Below are 17,521 nucleotides of genomic sequence, written 5' to 3' on the forward strand. Positions count from 1 at the left end.
AAAAATATTTGAGTCTCAGGTTTGTCATTGGAGCCTGGCTCTGACTGGTTGTCTTTGTTGAGGTGCGGTTGATTTTTGCAGATGTCATTAGGAGCATTCGGAGGAGGTAGAAGAACCTGAGCTCATGTACTGCTGTCATGATATCATCACAGTAAACTGTCATGAAACGATGATGTTTTGGAGGTGCGTGGTTTTTACACACAGTTACAACATATTACATGCTCTCACTCTGCTCATTTGGAGCAAATTGGACTGAACACAACATCTAACGAGATATTGGACTTAAAACGGTCCAGAACATGATGATTTCATGAAAGATGACACTTCCTTCTCTTCACTTCCCTCGTCTCTGTTGAAACAACAAATAACATGAAGGCGCTGACATCAGCTTCCAAGTCACACAGGAAAAGATGAGGTAGTGGAGCGAAAGGAGAAATGATTTTCTGAGCTTTGAAAAAACACCCCACCTTGTCTAGCCAAGAAATTCACGCTGCTGTTTAGGCGACTTTTGATTTGTGAAGGTGTTGAGCTGTCCCACGCTGAGCCCACGCTGTGATTTAAGTTAATGGGAGTGGTGTATGTTGATATAAAACTCCTGCCTGGTGCAGCGTTAACACTGACACGGTGACAAAATGGCTCTGGCTCAGAGTCCATTAATATTCCTTAGTAACTTGGCCCAGGACACTGCAGCGCTACAGAATAAAAAATGACGCTTCATGTGTTTATAGTACAGAACAGAGCTCTTGCTGACTGTCCCCTACTTAAGAATTTACTCTGTGTAGTCTAGAAGTTTTAATTTGTACCTTAAGGCTGAGTTGCACCAAGGATGATTTTTTTAAACCTGTTAAAATCATGGTTTAGCTTCAAATTATGTTGCTTCCAACTTTTAAACTAAAAAAAGAACAAAGATTCAATTTAAACATCTCAGTGTATGTTTATCTGATCTGGTAGATTGATGCACAGTTCGTCATTCATCATATTTTTAAAAATATTTGTGTTCTATCTGATCACACCTCTCAGTCAAGCCCAGCAAGGCTTACAGCCGTGGATCGGTGGTGATGGTGGATGAGATCATGAACGCCAGCCCATCGAAGTTCAGGTTTCCGGAAGCTGGCCTCCGTGTCATGGTCACAAGCCATTTTGGACCCAAGACCCGCCTGCGTATGGCCAGTCGCCTCATCATTACAGAGGTACAGCTACACGTTGTTGCTCTAATAAGAGGATTTAGGTGCTGCTGCTATATGTTAAAAGTTTCTTTCGACTGAATACTATTTTCAGAAGTTTTTATAAGCCTCGAAGAGTCTTCTTATCTCCCTTTCACAGCAAACACATATTTGTGTTTTTCAATTCTGTATACAGAAACATTAAAAATATGGCGGCGGCGCAGCAGTCAGATTAGCAGTGTGTCTGCTCATGTGCTCTTTGACTTAGTTTCTTTTTTCTGAAAGCGCCAGAAGTTGGTCCAAGCTGCCAATGGAGTGGAGACACAAGTGATTGACGGGAAGGTTGAAATCGAGAATGGAAACGTGCCAGAGGACAAACCCACCGAGGCGGAGGAAAACGACACCATCTCGCCGTTTCATATTCCAAGTATGTGATTCATGCATTCACTTGATAAATGCGAGTCGTTTGGCATACGTGGATGGGTACTTAGAGGGTAAAAATAACAAGAATATAAATTTGAAAGATCACATTTATCTATCTCTTTACTTGGCTTATTTTAAGAGCTTAAAATAAGAAATATAAACCCTTTTGCGGCTGTAGTTATTGATGTCCTTTTTCAGATTAGGCAGTTGCTTCAAATAAATTTAAGAAAAATGCACGTCGCGGACAAAGTCTGCTTGAGAATGACATTATCAATCCAGTTGAGTTTTTTTTTTTTAAGTGAAAAGATCTAAAAGGTCAATCTAAAAATAATCGAATGCCAATTTAAATATATTTAGAATATTTCACTGCTTTTTCTTGCTGCCAGATGGTCTTTTCTGATGGGTAATCACTGTTGTGCCAAATGTTGCTCTTTCTTGCTCAACCACACTCCTTTTGCAAAAACGCTCGTTTTACCTCGCAGAACACAGGAAATCTACCGCTGCCTTGATTAGTTGGCTTGTATTGTTGTGTGACTTCACTGAATCTGAACTAACCTTTTAAAACACCAAAGTCATACAATAAACACAAACAAAATGATTGAATTAACTTTATACCAACAACTCCTGTGTTTTGCAAGGTAAAATAACTTATTTTGCCAATAGAGTCTGGTAGGTGTGGAGAGAGTGCGATTTGGCTTATATAACAGCTGTTAGCTTAGCAAAATCTGACTCCTGCTGTTTCCCCAAACTGGGGGCATGTTGATCACCATTTATTTGAGATAGGAGACTGACTATTAAGTACCTCATAAAATTGAAATAAAATAAAATTTAAATGTAATGTGGTGTTTGCAAAACCTACATGTGGCACTTTTTTAAGAAAATGGCATTTGGTACTTAAGATGAGGCATGCTTTAAACTGTAAATGTGTTTTTATCAATATCTGTTGATCTTAAACCTGAGGAGATTATTCTCTTGAGCTAATGTGTGTTTCTGCCGCAGGGGGAATTGGCAGCAAAGTGAAGTGGCTCATGTCCTGGCCTCTGCTCCTGCTGCTGTACCTCACCATCCCGAACTGTGCCAAGCCTCGCTGGGAGAAATACTTCATGCTCTCCTTCGTCCTGTCTACATTCTGGATCGCCATCTTCTCCTACTTCATGGTCTGGATGGTGAGTGCGATCCTCAGTTTTTACTTTTACGTGAACCTAGTAGTGATGAAATGATGTCGGGGAACAGATTACTCAGTCCTTGAATTATGAAACGGACACAATCTGTTTCCAGCTTCTCAAACTTGCTGTTTTTGTGTGTTTTATGTAATTGTAGATGGAATATCTTTTATTATTGGAGTGTTGGTTGGGCAAAACAAGAACTATGAAGACTTCATCGAGGCATTATTTACTGTTTTTTGACAATTAATCAAAAATGTAGACCCTGTTAAATGCCCTCTTCCCTCACTGTGACTGTAGATGTAAACACATTTCCAGGAAAGGTTGGAGATCAGGAGTTAGCCTTTGAATATTCAGTATATTAGAATACAATTTGTAAGCTGCACTAAGAAGGCGGATGCCGCTGTAATTACTCCTAGATGACACTGAAATGGGGTTAATAATGGACTTGTACGATGCTGACGGGGTTTATACCAAATTCAGAGTAAGTCTTGAATGATAAAGGACTTCAAGAGATTTGAAAACTTATCTCTTGTCATGAAGCGCTGTGTGGTGGAGCTCTGCCAGAAAGCAGCACCAGTGTGTTTCCTCCCAAGAGCACACGCACCCGTTTGAACACCAGACTGAGGGGGTGGAGGCAGACAAAAGTAAAAGAAATACACGGCATGAAGATGATGAGAGAAGGGTGGAGGAGACTCCAACAAAGACAGAAAAAGACCTCAGCTTCTGAATGCCTTCGGTTTTGCTTTGTCTGCAACGTTTTAACTTGGTAATGTCATGATTCAGACATTTCTTTGGGCCTCAGCCTGGTAGATGCATGAGCAGATTATTTTAGCACAGATGTCATTTAGACATGGATAAAAATCAAAATCAGGTGTAATGTGGTTTGCTGAAACATGTTTCTGTTTTCGGTGTCACTGTTATCCAAGTTTACTTCTTTCCCTGTCTTCTGTTTAAATGGGTCCTTTTATTCTTTCTTTCTTTCTGTCTTTCTGTCTTTCTTTCTTTCTGTCTTTCTTTCTGTCTTTCTTTCTGTCTCTGTCTTTCTTTCTGTCTTTCTTTCGAGTTCCTAAGGTAACAAACTGCTGGGTGTAGGGAGGAGGACTTTTGACAGGGCTAAGAGTTACTTAAATAGTGGAGAAAATGCCAGAAAAGACAGAGAGGAAGGAGAAATATTCTCCAAACACTGAATAACAGTGAGTTAATGAAATGCTGCAGATTCGATCGTGCAGCGATAATGTTTGCGGTTGATCTCATTAGAGATGTGCTCACATAACCATAATAATCAACTTAATTAATATCACTTAACAATTTTACAGTATTTTACAAAAGACAATAAGAGCAGACAGGGTGGACCAATCTCCTCCCTAATGCAATAACACTATAATGCCAGAAATGAAAGGGGTCACAATGCTAGTGCAGTACGGCACTGATTATTTGGGTCTATCGCAACCTTTATCAGCAGAGTGATCGCAAACAAATACAGCTCTTTCACTGTCTCTTATTATGACACAGTTCATTTCATTTGCACTGGATGTCCACACCGTGCAGGCTCACAAAAGGGTGTTCATTGACACATCAGGCTTCCTCCGTTAATATCAAATATATTGAGTACTGAAATTACCAGCAGGAAAATAAATATATCGGCGTGTGAAAAGGCTACTTTAGGCTACTTTTAAATTATGACTCAAAATGTATTAAACAGAGATATTTATTCCTGTTGATTTCACTGACCATTTTATGCCCTTTGTTTCTTTTATGGATCAACCCATCGCATTCTTTAAAAGCATCTGTCATAGCATCGGGGCAAACCACACCTCCTCACTAAGATAAAAAATTTGTCTCTTCCTTGCTCAGAATTACTCTGAAGGTGTTTATAAATCACTCCTAAGCTACAATCCCTTGCTAATGTTTTTTAAAGCCAAGTTAAGAGCCCTGAAAGAGTGTTGTGAATACGGCCCCTGGTGTTCCAAGCGTACTCCTGCCCATAGTTTTATCCATCACGTTTATTCAAAAATAATCCAAAATATGATTTTTATCCAAAGTAGCATCTCCTCCTGAGGCTTTTCTAGCTCTTACATATAACTTTATTCTGTTACCGAACCAGAAATGGCCTGAAAAATCTGATCATCGCTGACAAAAACGGTGGCTGTAACAATGTTAGCTTAACTGCTATGGAAGCAGTGGCTGCAACTGAAACCCGCTGCTGGTGAAAGACGACGCTTGATTGTGTGTTTGTGTTGAGCTAAATAATGAAACATAAAACATGGGTATTTGATTTGAAGATTGACATTTTTTTTTTCTTGCACAAAAGAATATTCTTTTTGAGTTCTCACACTCGTTTATGTTTCTCTCAGGTGACTATAATTGGCTACACACTGGGAATCCCTGATGTCATCATGGGCATCACTTTCCTGGCTGCAGGCACCAGTGTCCCAGACTGCATAGCCAGTCTCATTGTGGCTCGGCAAGGTATACCTTTCCCTCTGAAACATTTTTAGATTGCACTCTTGTGGATTTATTATTATACAGTGGGGAGCCAAATGGATGCTGCAGTTACATGGTGCACATTTTATGCCATTAGTCTACCCAGACATCCTCTGGTTATTGGAATAAGCAAACATTACAAATACAGATATAGTGTCTTGTTTGTGCTGAAATTGCTTTCTGGGATGTTCCTTTTTTTTAAAGTGTGTAGACAGATATCTCAATATTTGGTAAATGTCTCTATCTATGTATGCATTGTAAGCAATGCATAGTTCATGCAGGTGGAGTGTGTATTTTAGCTATACCTGATAAATCTGAACTGGCCTTCAGATGTATAAAGAGGTCTGTGTATACAAATCTAATGTAGCATACTTACAAAACAGTGTCCATAAAAGTTTTGTCTCCTATGTGCGTAGAAAGTAGGGATGTGAAGAATATTAAAAAGCACAGAAATAAGAGAAAATAGCGCAGAGCTGTTTATAGACATTACAGAGTAGCCCTGCGTCACCACCTTCCCAGCTGAATAAGGTTAGGGCCCTTGTGAATATCAAAGTACAGAACAGCAAAAAGTTAATATTGAGTTGGAAATGTGTGCTTTATCTGGCCTGAAAGTCTAGATGGAAAAACCTCATATTCTTGCTTAAAGTTCCAGTTGCTTTTTTTTTTTTTTTAAACAACTTGATTTGTTTTTGGTTGCAGGTTTGGGAGACATGGCGGTGTCCAACACTATTGGCAGCAATGTCTTTGATATTCTGGTGGGACTGGGGATCCCCTGGGCGATACAGACCATGTGTGTCAGCTATGGATCGGTGGTAAGGAGGAGCTTGTTTGCTTGTTAATTATGAATTGTTCTGTGGCACCGAATGATAAGACTGAAGAGCTGCGGATGGATTGTTGATCTCTGCGTCTTGTTTGTTGCAGGTGATGATAAACAGTCGGGGCCTGTTGTACTCTGTGGTGCTTCTGCTGGGCTCTGTGGCCCTCACGGTGAGCTGTAATTAATGATGTTTACACTGCTGCAACATGTTGTCCACTTCCAGGGAGATAACAGCAGTACTTTAATATAGATAAATAACATCCCTGTTCGGCTACTCTAATCACCGACTGATGCACCGTTATGCAATAGTGACGGAGCCACGTTATGTAAATGACTCATCAAAATGTTAAATTTCAGTATTGTAAACGTTGGGTTTTTTTTTTTCCTGTAAAATATCATCTGGTGAAGATGAGGTAAAGTATTTTTTCTGGACTTTGAGACTAACTGGAGAAAATAAATGAAAATTATTGTTTGCAGAGAGCAGAACACATCAGAAAACAAATGTTACTTTTAGTTATTAATTTAATTTATTTTTTTTCCAATTAATTGCTTCAGTAACTTCAGTTTGTTAAACACGTAGACTTCTGGAGCTCATCAGCAGCCAAACCAACACAGCATATGTCCATGTTTTTCTGACCTTGGCATCTCACACACACACACAGATCAGTAATGTGCCAGCTACAGAAACTTCAACAGAAAGATGGACACGCTGCTGTAGTTTTACTGCTGATCAAAAGACATGGAAATGTCTCTTTTGGATTACAATTTCAGGACGATATTTGCATACTATGTGTATCGGCTGCAGAGTAAAGTTGGTGACACTTGACAGTGAGGGTACCTTAATTAACATTTAGATAATGTTGTAATAAGCATTAACAGTTAGTGTAATGGGGTTCATGTTAACCTAAGCATTGGTTTATGAATCTGATAGTTTATAAAGATGCCATTAACATTAGTTAATACATAATACGCATTAATACAATAGTAAGAATGAAGCAACTTAACAAATGTCTTCACTTCATGGTCAGAATTGGTTTGCAAGTTTCTTCACCGACTATTTGAAGACATTTATTGAACATTCACATTTCACTCATTTCGCCAGCATTTGCAACGGGGACATTTTTCATCATCTGCGATGTGCAAATAGAAGCCTGTTGAGTCTAATTAAGAGGCTACATTGAAATGTCTCAGTTGAAAGCCAAAAAAACAAAACAAAACAAAAAAAAATGCTAAAAGATGGTCTCAAGTCCCAATTGCCAGGGTAAAAGTCCTACGCTTTTTTCACTCAGCCACCAGATCTTCCTGTTCAACAAAGGTATTTATGGCATTACGTCCTGGTGTAGACTAGATTTCACCTACCAGTGAAGTATGACTTGGGAGAAATGCATTCACACAAATCAAAATCGTCTTTCTTTCAACCTATAACTGAACAAATTATCAGAATGATTGAGCAGATTTGTGTTTTGTGACATGCTGACATTGTAACTGCATTTTTAGATGGTTGAAAAGCGGTCTTAAACATCTAGACCGAATATCTGACATTTTTCATCTAAAAATGAACATTGAAATGCTGGCTGGTGCTCACTGGGAGTACTTAAAGGGTCATTTCACCCCAAAATCAAAATTACATATTTTTCCCCCTGGCCTATAGAGCTATTTATCCATCCAGAGACGTCTGCAATATAGTGGGACAAAATGGCACTCGGTTTGTGGTACCAGTTTCTCTAAACCAGTGTCTCTTTCCAAAAATCATGACTGGGTCCCTCAAGATAATCCACAGACCTTGCTGTGAGCAGTTCCATGTAGGAACTCCTTTCGTTCTGCAGTAGAATCTACTGGAGCTACTTTCTCTTCTACTAGAAAATATGTACTCTTGATTTTGGGGTGAACTGTCCCTTTAACTGTTATCCTTAATGTACCCTTATTGTAAAGTGTTTCCATTAAGTTAAATGATATACAATCAGCTCAGGAAAGTGATGATTAATAACTGAAGTGAATAAATCACTGGGTGCAGCCTTTAACTCAAACCGGTGCACATTAAGATTTTATTTTGAAAATACTGTCGCCTGCTCCAGCCGTCCTGATGTGTTTGCATGTGCGCAGGTGCTGGGGATCCACCTGAACAAATGGAGGCTGGACGTGAAGCTGGGCTCGTACGTCCTCGTCCTGTACGCCGTCTTCCTCTGCTTCTCCGTCATGATCGAGTACAACGTCTTCACCTTTGTCAACCTGCCCATGTGCATGGAGGAGTAGAGCACAGCAGCATGCCTCGGATACCAAAACCTCAACGCTCCCATAGCAACCCCCAAAATCTTTTTTTTTTTTTTTTTTTTCAATAATAATACTGGACCTATCTGCAGACTCTTTTTCTCTTCTCCTTCTCTTGCGCTCTCTCCCTTGTAATCCTTTAAGTCCCAAATATGAATCTCATTTCCTCAAGAGGCAGTACACGCTGTAAGAGTGGACTCCATTCTATGTCTCTAATTTGTCCTCTTGTCACACAGTGCCAGTCCTTAATGCCCATTATTTCGGGCATTGCCTGTTATTGCAGTAAAGTCTTTATTTCCTCTGTGCGCCTGTTAACTTTCGACCCATCTAGCATGCCTTTAGATGTCGGGGACCTCCAGAATCATAAGTGCCCCTGTTGATTGTTGGTGTGTGTTTTCACTGTTTTCACATTGTAGATTTCCACACGACATTTCCAAAGCTTTTCCACAAACCAAACCAGAGTCTGTAAATTAGAAAACAACCAAAACCCCCCACATAGAGATAACTCTCCTTGACATTATTCCTAAAAGAATTACGGAGTTACCCCAGCACCCAAAGAAAAAAGTACACTCCTTTTTTCCGTCTTGACCCCCACCCTCGGAGGAGGGCTTTGTCCTCGGCAGCTCCCCTCCTCCAGCCTGGACCCACCTGCCCTGGCATGGCCTCTGGCATCAGGGAGCAGATACTGTTAGCGCTCCACTCCACTCACCCTACGTAACTCTTCTCCACCCTCATCTGCTTGATCAAATCTGCTTTGTTTTCTTTAAAAAGAGAAAAAAAAAGACACTTTGTCAGGGCACTTTGTGTCAAGATGTATCACAGTCCAGATCAGTCGACTGTGAGGGTGTTATGCATATACAGCACGGCACAATGTAAACTTGTAAACACTTTTTTTGTTGTTTTTTTGTATTTATTTTTTCAAAACAAGGTTTTGTCTAGTATGAAATACGGAGGAGAGCTTGTTGCAAATATAGGACATTGCCTGTTTTTCACTGAAACAAATTGCACATGGAAAATGCTTTTCTTGCTTTGTGCTGTAAGGAGATTTGACCACTCAGAGGGGTGTCTGGCTGCTGGAGGTGTTGGCGACCTCCGCTCCTCCGGCGTTATTTTCATTCAGTGATGGCTCAGTCCACCTTTCCCTCTGCACAACTTCAGAAACAAAAAACTCCAGATCTGTGAGAGCTCATCATCGGGTGACTTGTTCTCATCTTGGGACAGCAGCAGCAGCAGAATGGAGGTAGTTGTTTAAAAAAAAAATTACAAATGCAAAGAAACCAGACAGTTCTCAACACTGACTGTCTGCTATAACACACTCTGACCAGTAGGGGGCACTGCAACCCCACTACCCAGGGACAGGGGTGCCAACCACAGCCGTCGGTTATCAGGGAAACTTGGGAGAAGGACGCCTCCAGGAGGCGTCGGTGGTGATGGTCTGTTGATTTTGAGTTACATGTAGATATTGCACTTTAACAGCCGTCCTCTCATTCTGAATCAACTAGTGCTTCCTTTTGTGCGTGTGTATTTTCAGTGTATATGTGTCCGTGTGACTGTGTGTGTGTGTATGAGAGAGAGAACATTGTGTGTGTGTGTGTGTGTGTGTGTGTGTGTGTGTGTGTGTGTGTGTGTGTGTGTGTGTGCGTGTGCGTGCGCTCACTCAGTATGGGCCCACGCTACAGTTTCTCACACTGGGCTCTCGACTCTGGAACAGACTGGGACCTCGTTAACACCATGAGCACACCCCGCCTCTGTCTGCAGTGCATGCTGGGACATTTAAAACCGCCAAGCTCCTCCACACAGCACAGCAAAAGGCTGAGGGCTTCTGGGCATCTCCATGGAAACAGCCCGACCCATTTTACAAAAATCGGCAGCTACGAGCTACACTGCAATCCAGACATTTTGACATCATGCAAAAATGCCTGTGAGAAGTCCACAACAAGTGAGGTGCAGAGACTAAAAAAAAACAAAAAAAAAAAAACAGAAGTCACGTGTGTGGGGAGTGTTTTATGTGTTGAAAATATTCCTCTGTCGCGTTGTCGGCAGCAGAAAATATTCCTCTGTCGCATAGTCGGCAGCAGGCTCTTGTATATGCAATTTCAATTTAAAGAATTCTATGTGACGGAAGGCCCCCTGCAAGGTTTGCCATATAAAGACGGGGGATCCCGTGGAGATGTGACGTCAGTTTGTCTAGTAGTACTTGATGTGTGAGCTCACAGGTGTGTGTGTGTGTCTTTGAGCCCAAAAGGATGGACGTTTGAGGGAAGTCTGATTACACACCTTTTTTCTTTTTCTCCTTCTCTACTCTTGTCCCCTCTTGCACAAGGGCATTAACTCTCCAACAACCCTAGCTGAAGGAGCAGAGGGGCAGCATGGACGGATGGACGCTCTCGGGATGTTTTCACAAAGGACCTGGATGAGAGCAGACTTTAAGGATTTTCTTTTTAAAAAAAAAAGCTGGACCCCCCTTAAGCTGCTACTCTATCGGGGTTCATACGGCTGGTGTTTACTTGGACGGAGGTGACCACACAGGGCCTCCACACACCCACTGATGTCCTTGTACACCTCCCTTCCTCCTTGTCAACCTCTTCAGTGGGTCTTCTGTATATACAGGACCTAATGTTTTGACACTTATTTGTGGGGAAGGCATGTCTGTACTGTACTTGAGTTGATTCAGAATGTGTAGGTTATTTTTTTGTGTATATTTTTCTTGTTGCTCTGTGTGGTCATGTCCCAGTTTTGGTTGCCAGGTTTGAGTGGTAACACCACAGCAGGGGAAAAAAAAAAAAATCTCTTTCTGTCCTCATGTTGACACACAGCGTACGTTTTCACCGGTTGTCTGACTCGCATCGTCACTTTTTGATAGAGGAGGGGAAAAAAAGTAGAATTCAGATGCCATACTTGTCGTAGCTCTGCATAAATCCAGATTGTATGAGAGATCCTGTGTACAAACTAAGCGCACACACTTTAGAAAAATGTTAGAAATGGCAAATTGAACACACAAAGAGAAGACTGGTATGTATTTCTTGATTGAATGCGACCTGATGCACTGTGAGCTCAATGTGATGTGGGAGTTGTTTGTCAAGAATAATAAATGATTAAAAAATATATTTAATGTAAAGTTAGTTACTATAAAAACATTACTGAGGACATCTGTATAACTTATATGAATGTATTGTCTTGCTATACTGGACATATCCAACCAATGCATTTTACTGTAAAGCAATAATGTGAAGAAAAAAATAATAAAATGGCAAAATAATTCCTGTACATTTGTCTCATAAGTTCTTGGATTGTTTGTGAAATACATAAATTAAAATGAAGCCATTTGTACATGTAACTGTTGCCTGTGCTGTTTTTGTTTTTCAATGTGTAGTGATTGTTTTACAATGATTCCAGGGGCACTTTTTTTTTTTACCCCATATTTCTGATAAAATATTTGTGATGGGTACATTCTTCTGATAATGGGTTCCAGCAATTTAGCATTCCACCTTCCTAAAGTTTTTAAGCCTGAGAGAATCGGATATTTTTTTTAAAAATGGTCAAAGTTGAAGCAGCAGAGTGCGAGATATCCCCGACTTTAATGCTGCAATCCATTGCAAGTCAGAAATCAATAGAACAGAGTTGGTATTCCCGACTTCAATCTAACCGCGTCCCAGTGCGTCTGCTCAGGAATACATGGATGCCTGTAGTGAACTTTAATGGCGAGTCTCTGAACTTCACAAGCATCACCACAGCAGCTGATTTAACAGATTAGTGCACTTGAAAAGAGACGAGTATGCTAGTACCACATGCTCACAAAGACTTCTATCAAGCATAAATCAACTGAATGGCAAATACAAAGTTGTTACAGCATGTTTTACAACACAAACACTAGATACAGTTATGAAAATTGCTGCTTCACAGTTGTATGTCTCTGCCAATTAGTCAGGTTGCAGTTTACAGACTCCTATAATATATGTTGTGAAGACTGAAGGAATTAAATGAAAAGGTATTAAGTACATTTTTTGGTAAATGGAGATTATCACTGTATTGGCATGTGTGATTTTGGTGAGTAAGTACAGAAGACTTGGAGAGCTATAATGTCACTGAAGTTGATGTTTGACTATTTGCATATAAAATGTCATCACTTTCTCATTTTATCATATTAGATCTACGTGTGAAATTTTGTTTGGTCATGAGTTGCGGCCAAAGCTGTGTTTTGCACATATGTACACATGGATGAATGAAATTGAAAACATAATGCCTCACAGAGACGTAAAACGTGATGAAAAGGTAATTCTGTTTTCTGTTCAATAATGCTGCAAAGTGTTGCGATTCTGTTGCGATGTCAGGTGTGTTCGTGTCAGTCAGTCAACTCTGGCTAGATTTACCTTGCCCAAGTTTCTGACTTGGACGTCCTACTCGAATTGTCGCTTCATTACACTTTTCTGTGTCTGAGGATTTTTTTCTGAGTGCTGAGTACAATGGATTGCACCATTAGTCCCATGTATACGCATCAAGGTCCAAAAACTCTGGATCCTACAATACTCATGATGCATCTTTGCAACTTTAGAATTTATTGTGTTCCAGGCAACTCGGAACTTAAAAAAATTCTGACCTACAAGAAGATGTAACATAGAACTCACTCAAAGTCAGAGTTATTACGTACTGAGCAAAAACTTTCCCAGAAGATGTCTTTTTGAACGTCTTGTTGAACAATGAAAAGACATCCTGTGAGGAGCAAGAATTAAAGTTTTTATGACAGCTTTTATAATAGGGATGCACCGATACCACTTTTTTCAGACTGATACAAGTACAAGTACTTACATTTGGGCTGAAACCGAGTACCGATACGAGTACTTAATAATGCCATTAAAGTTCTTACAATAACTTTTAAAAACATGTTTTATTTTCTTTTTTTTTTATAGATGGTCACTTTCTAAATGTAACAAATCATTGTTGCTGTTTTGTGCTACAGGTGTAACCCTGGTTACTGTACACATTACATTTTTAGGTCATTTGTATTAAGTTACTTTACTGATTTTGTGTTCCTTATTAAGCTGTGCAGTTTACTGTGTATATTTCAGTATAATAATTTCACAACATTATTATGGACTTGCAGAATTAAGTTTACTATTGTAAATGGTGTTATATATGATAATTATTTCATTATCATTTACAGCATTTTACCCAGTATTTTAATTTCACATTTAAATGTGCAGTATTTACGTTTCTTCTTCATGTCTCTCTTGTCTAAGAGTTAATTAGTTCCTACCTGTCATTGTTTAGGGGGGACAGGTATGAGTGTGGTGCCATGTGTGCATCAGTTTTATTGACCCCGCTGTGAACCTCAAAGAGTGAAGTTGTGTGTTCTGTGCTGTCAGGTAGTTTAGGTGAAGAATAAGTTCACAAAGAGAAGTTGTAGCAGCTTATTACGAAGAAAACGGGGTTACAGACTGGTGGCGGCGGTGTTGTTTTTTTATTCGTCTTCGGATTAATTTGCCGAGACATTCAACTAGTTTAAACCCACCAGGACTGACCGGACAGCGGCTGGCTGCGGTCTACAGGTGGACTTATTTTTTTCAGTTTTAAATGGACTTACATGGGATTTTACGGACAGTTTCCAAAGACACTGCTGTCATTAGAGGATGATGACGAGGACATGATGACGGCGCGTCCAAAAAAAAAGAGGGTAAGCGTCAACAAACGCCTTTAAATCTGCATCTTGTTGGTTCTTCAGATGTTTACTTCTGAGCGGCTACTTTTCGTGACGTGGTGACGTAGTTTTATAAGTACGAGTACGTGAGAACAGTATCGGACCGATACCTGATGCTGGAATCGGTATCGGTGCATCCCTATTTCATCACATCTTCTGAACATCCAGTGTTGAGGTCCTCAGAAGAGTTAGTATACTAATAACAATAAATATGTTGATCATAAATTATCAATATCAATAAAAAAAAAAACATTTCATTAATTGCATGTCGATGGAGAACATTTTTCACTTGCCTATGTATTATGTTAGGCTTCGATGGTTGCTGCTATTGTTGTGTGACATCAGACAACTGCTCCTTCATGGATGGACTCAGAGTTCTAGTGGTGTTCCTTGGTACATTTTCTAGTAGGGGGTCGGAAATTTTCAAGTTCCGAGTCTAGAACGCAGCATTAGTCCAAAGTATCAAGGTCCAAAAACACTGGATCCTACATTTCCCATAATGCAACTTCAGCCTTGAAAAAAGCTCCTTCCAGAGCCACAGAAGACAGCAAACAACTATTTGGACAGGCTCCATATGATAAATAAACTGAACTTAATGTGTAATATTGGTGGATTGTCCCTTTAAACTTTATTTTTGATTGCAGGACTGAAATAATTGTTTTAAATGTTCATTTCTTAAGGTATACAGAACAATGTCTTAATTATCTCACCCATATCATGTAATAAAGCTTGTCTTTTCTGTAATGTATTCTAATCCATTGCCGAAAGATTTAATTAACAGAAGGTGACAACACCGGAGGACAACTTAAGACTTGCTGACTGAAAGTTTTTATTCCTTAAACCAGGAGCCAGATGACACGGTGCAGCTTTCACAGCTGTGATATGAGCAGTAATAAATCTTTCTTGAAATGACCCTTAAGGTAAAGTTAATAATTTTGATGCACTCCTTATGGCTACTCTGTTGCACCAGCAGTGATTAAAAGCACAAGAAAAGTCTCTTCAAAAAACTCCTTAATATATTCTGACCATATCAGCCTGTCTGGCTTGATTGCATGCTTTCTTTTTTTATCCTGCTGGCCGTTTTTTTTTAGTTCCCCTCAGTAGAAAATTTACTGATTTTTAATTAAAGTTCCAACATCTTCCAATCGTATCAGCCAGACTCACTCAACACTCAAAGTAATACCATGCAACAATACTTTTAATTTTTGGGATATGCGAGTGAGATTAGATAGCAAATAAATCATCTGCTATTTGGTTGAAGGATCGCTGAAAAGAATATCTAAATGAATGAGACCCACTTGTGATTGAGATGTTGCAGCAACAGCATGTGTTTCTCCCTGAGTGAATGATGAATAATGATTTATTGGTCCTTACTGGAAACTTGTCTTGTGTGATAATCAAGCTGAAGAGTGCTGTACTTAGCCAGACAGGGTGATTGCAAACAATTTGTTATTTATAGCTGGCGGCTGGCAACATGTGAAGAGTCCGTCGAGGGGGCGAGTGATTGGAAAATGCATGTTTTGATTGCATCTTGCCTCCATAAATCTGGATTTTTCTTCTAATTGGCACCAGTAGGGGGCAATGTTGCAAAAGGAATCACATCCCAGATGGTGTCATAGTTTAACTTTGCTACAGCTCAGGCTGAAATGAAAATGGAGCTTCTTTACCCAAGTAAATAAGACTGTCAGTCTGTGATTTAAAGTTTCTGTGACATATTCAACCCATGACTGGAATTAATTCTTTCTATATGATTTCCTGCACGAAAGACACATAATTTGTTAATGATGGATGTCCGTATCCTTCACCAGCCAGCAGACAGGCAGCCATCTGGTGAGACCAGCATGGCCCGTGCAGCCTACTGGTGGTGCTTCTCCCTAATGAGCCACCCTCTTGGCTACCGTGCTGCCGTTAACAAGCTTCTCTGTCAGCCGTGATCTTGTGCACTGATGAGTTCCCTCTCTGCCCCCCTAACAAGCCCGTTTGGGCAGCTTCCGCGTGTCTCCCGTGAACGCCGGCTTAGCTTTCCCCTCCACTATTTGTTGTGCCACATTTAGAGACAGGGGCCCACGCATCCCGGCCTCGGCATATACAGCAGCAACCGTAATCCTGCTTTGAAAAGTTGTTTATCTGTTCAACCCTGCCACCCCCGCAGTTACAGTTTGGGGACATTTTCCTTCCTTGTTTGTGCCGTGCCAGAATTTTTTTTTTTTGACTCCACTCTGCTGTTTGGGTAAATTGCTGCGCTGCAGTGATGGATTGTGAGCAAACTGGGTTGCTGCCGCTTGCTGCAGTCCCTCAAAAGGGCATCCTGTGCTGCTGAGCACAAGGTATTGTGGGTCGACCCGGTGCTCTTAACTACCTGTTTGGTTTGGCTTCCTCTGTATTAGCTGGTGAACTCTGACTCTGCATGCATGTTTAAAGCGTCTGTCCACCCAAATTACAAACAGGTTTGGGGAGTAAAGGATTACATGTAAGGGGATTACATGATTAGGAAGATCACAGTTTTAAAATAAATACATTTTAGAATAGAGAAGGATATACTACCATGAGCAGTGCACATACATTACAACACCACGCTGGTCTTAGTGAAACCAGCTAATCTTACAGTCAGTTCATTATCATGGCCTCTAGTGAAAAAAATGCTTCACAGCATCACAACACAATGACAGTTCTGCCTGCAGCTGCAGAAATACGTCATCTACAAACCGAACATCTAATTCAAAGGAACATTTCCAGCTCAGACCAATTGCTAATGTTAGCTACTCACACCAGCCGCTAATATTAGCTACACGAAACAACCGTAATGTTAGCTCCACAGACCGAGTGCTAATATGAGCTGCAAAGAACAATGCTCACATTAGCTACATAAGCCAACCTACTGACTACATTATTTAGCAAGTAGATCTTGTCAGAATAAATTTTTAAAGTAACCCCCCCAACCCTGACTACAAAACAAGAATTTTCTCACTTACCTCTTGTGGTATTAATCCAAGCTGATAGTTTTGGCTTTGAGATATCCTCGCTCAGATTTCTGCCTCTAACAGCAATTGTTGTGGTGCTCGCTGCTATGAAAAATGCATCTCTTCCCGGAAACAATGAATATTTTTCACTGGAACTACTGCTTATTAAAAAAAATAGAGCTGCACTGATCCACTGTTTTCAGTTCTAATCCATTCCCAAAACCTGAATGTCGGTATCTGCCAATACGTATACACCAAAATCTCTCCAGACGAAAGAAATGTTGAGGTGAGGGTTTCTACACCTTTTACAAAACTTTTTAAAAGAATTTTTAAGGTTCAATTTCAAGTTTTTTCAGCACCTTACAGTGGTGGTATATTAAATATTTACCTAGGCTACATAAACTCAGAATGATTATTTCACTTCTTCATCACACTGATACTAGATTGTATTGTGTAATACATGACAAAAAATATGTTTTGTGATATTATTCTACAAAATTGACAAATAAAAGGGAAACAGAACAAAGTTTAATATTTCAAAATGT

General features: G+C 40.1%; 1 protein-coding gene across 3 annotated transcripts in view; it reads left to right on the top strand.

The window, feature by feature from the left end:
- The window catches only part of slc24a4b (solute carrier family 24 member 4b), a 53,176-nt gene extending 43,357 nt beyond the window's left edge, over positions 1–9,819 (top strand). For 2 of the 3 annotated variants that reach the window (XM_084737472.1, XM_084737474.1), the window contains exons 11-17: positions 1,021–1,190; positions 1,449–1,590; positions 2,586–2,752; positions 5,107–5,221; positions 5,936–6,048; positions 6,158–6,223; positions 8,157–9,819. In XM_084737472.1, coding sequence (XP_084593598.1) covers positions 1,021–1,190; positions 1,449–1,590; positions 2,586–2,752; positions 5,107–5,221; positions 5,936–6,048; positions 6,158–6,223; positions 8,157–8,306 — 923 coding nt within the window. In that variant the 3' untranslated portion in view covers positions 8,307–9,819. The remainder of the gene's footprint in view (positions 1–1,020; positions 1,191–1,448; positions 1,591–2,585; positions 2,753–5,106; positions 5,222–5,935; positions 6,049–6,157; positions 6,224–8,156) is intronic. The other variant, XM_084737473.1, reaches the window with a different exon arrangement.
- The last annotated feature ends 7,702 nt before the right edge of the window (positions 9,820–17,521 follow it).

This window comes from Lutjanus erythropterus, chromosome 15, assembly GCF_056507025.1.
Source record: "Lutjanus erythropterus isolate fLutEry1 chromosome 15, fLutEry1.hap2, whole genome shotgun sequence".
Lineage (NCBI taxonomy): Eukaryota > Metazoa > Chordata > Actinopteri > Lutjaniformes > Lutjanidae > Lutjanus > Lutjanus erythropterus.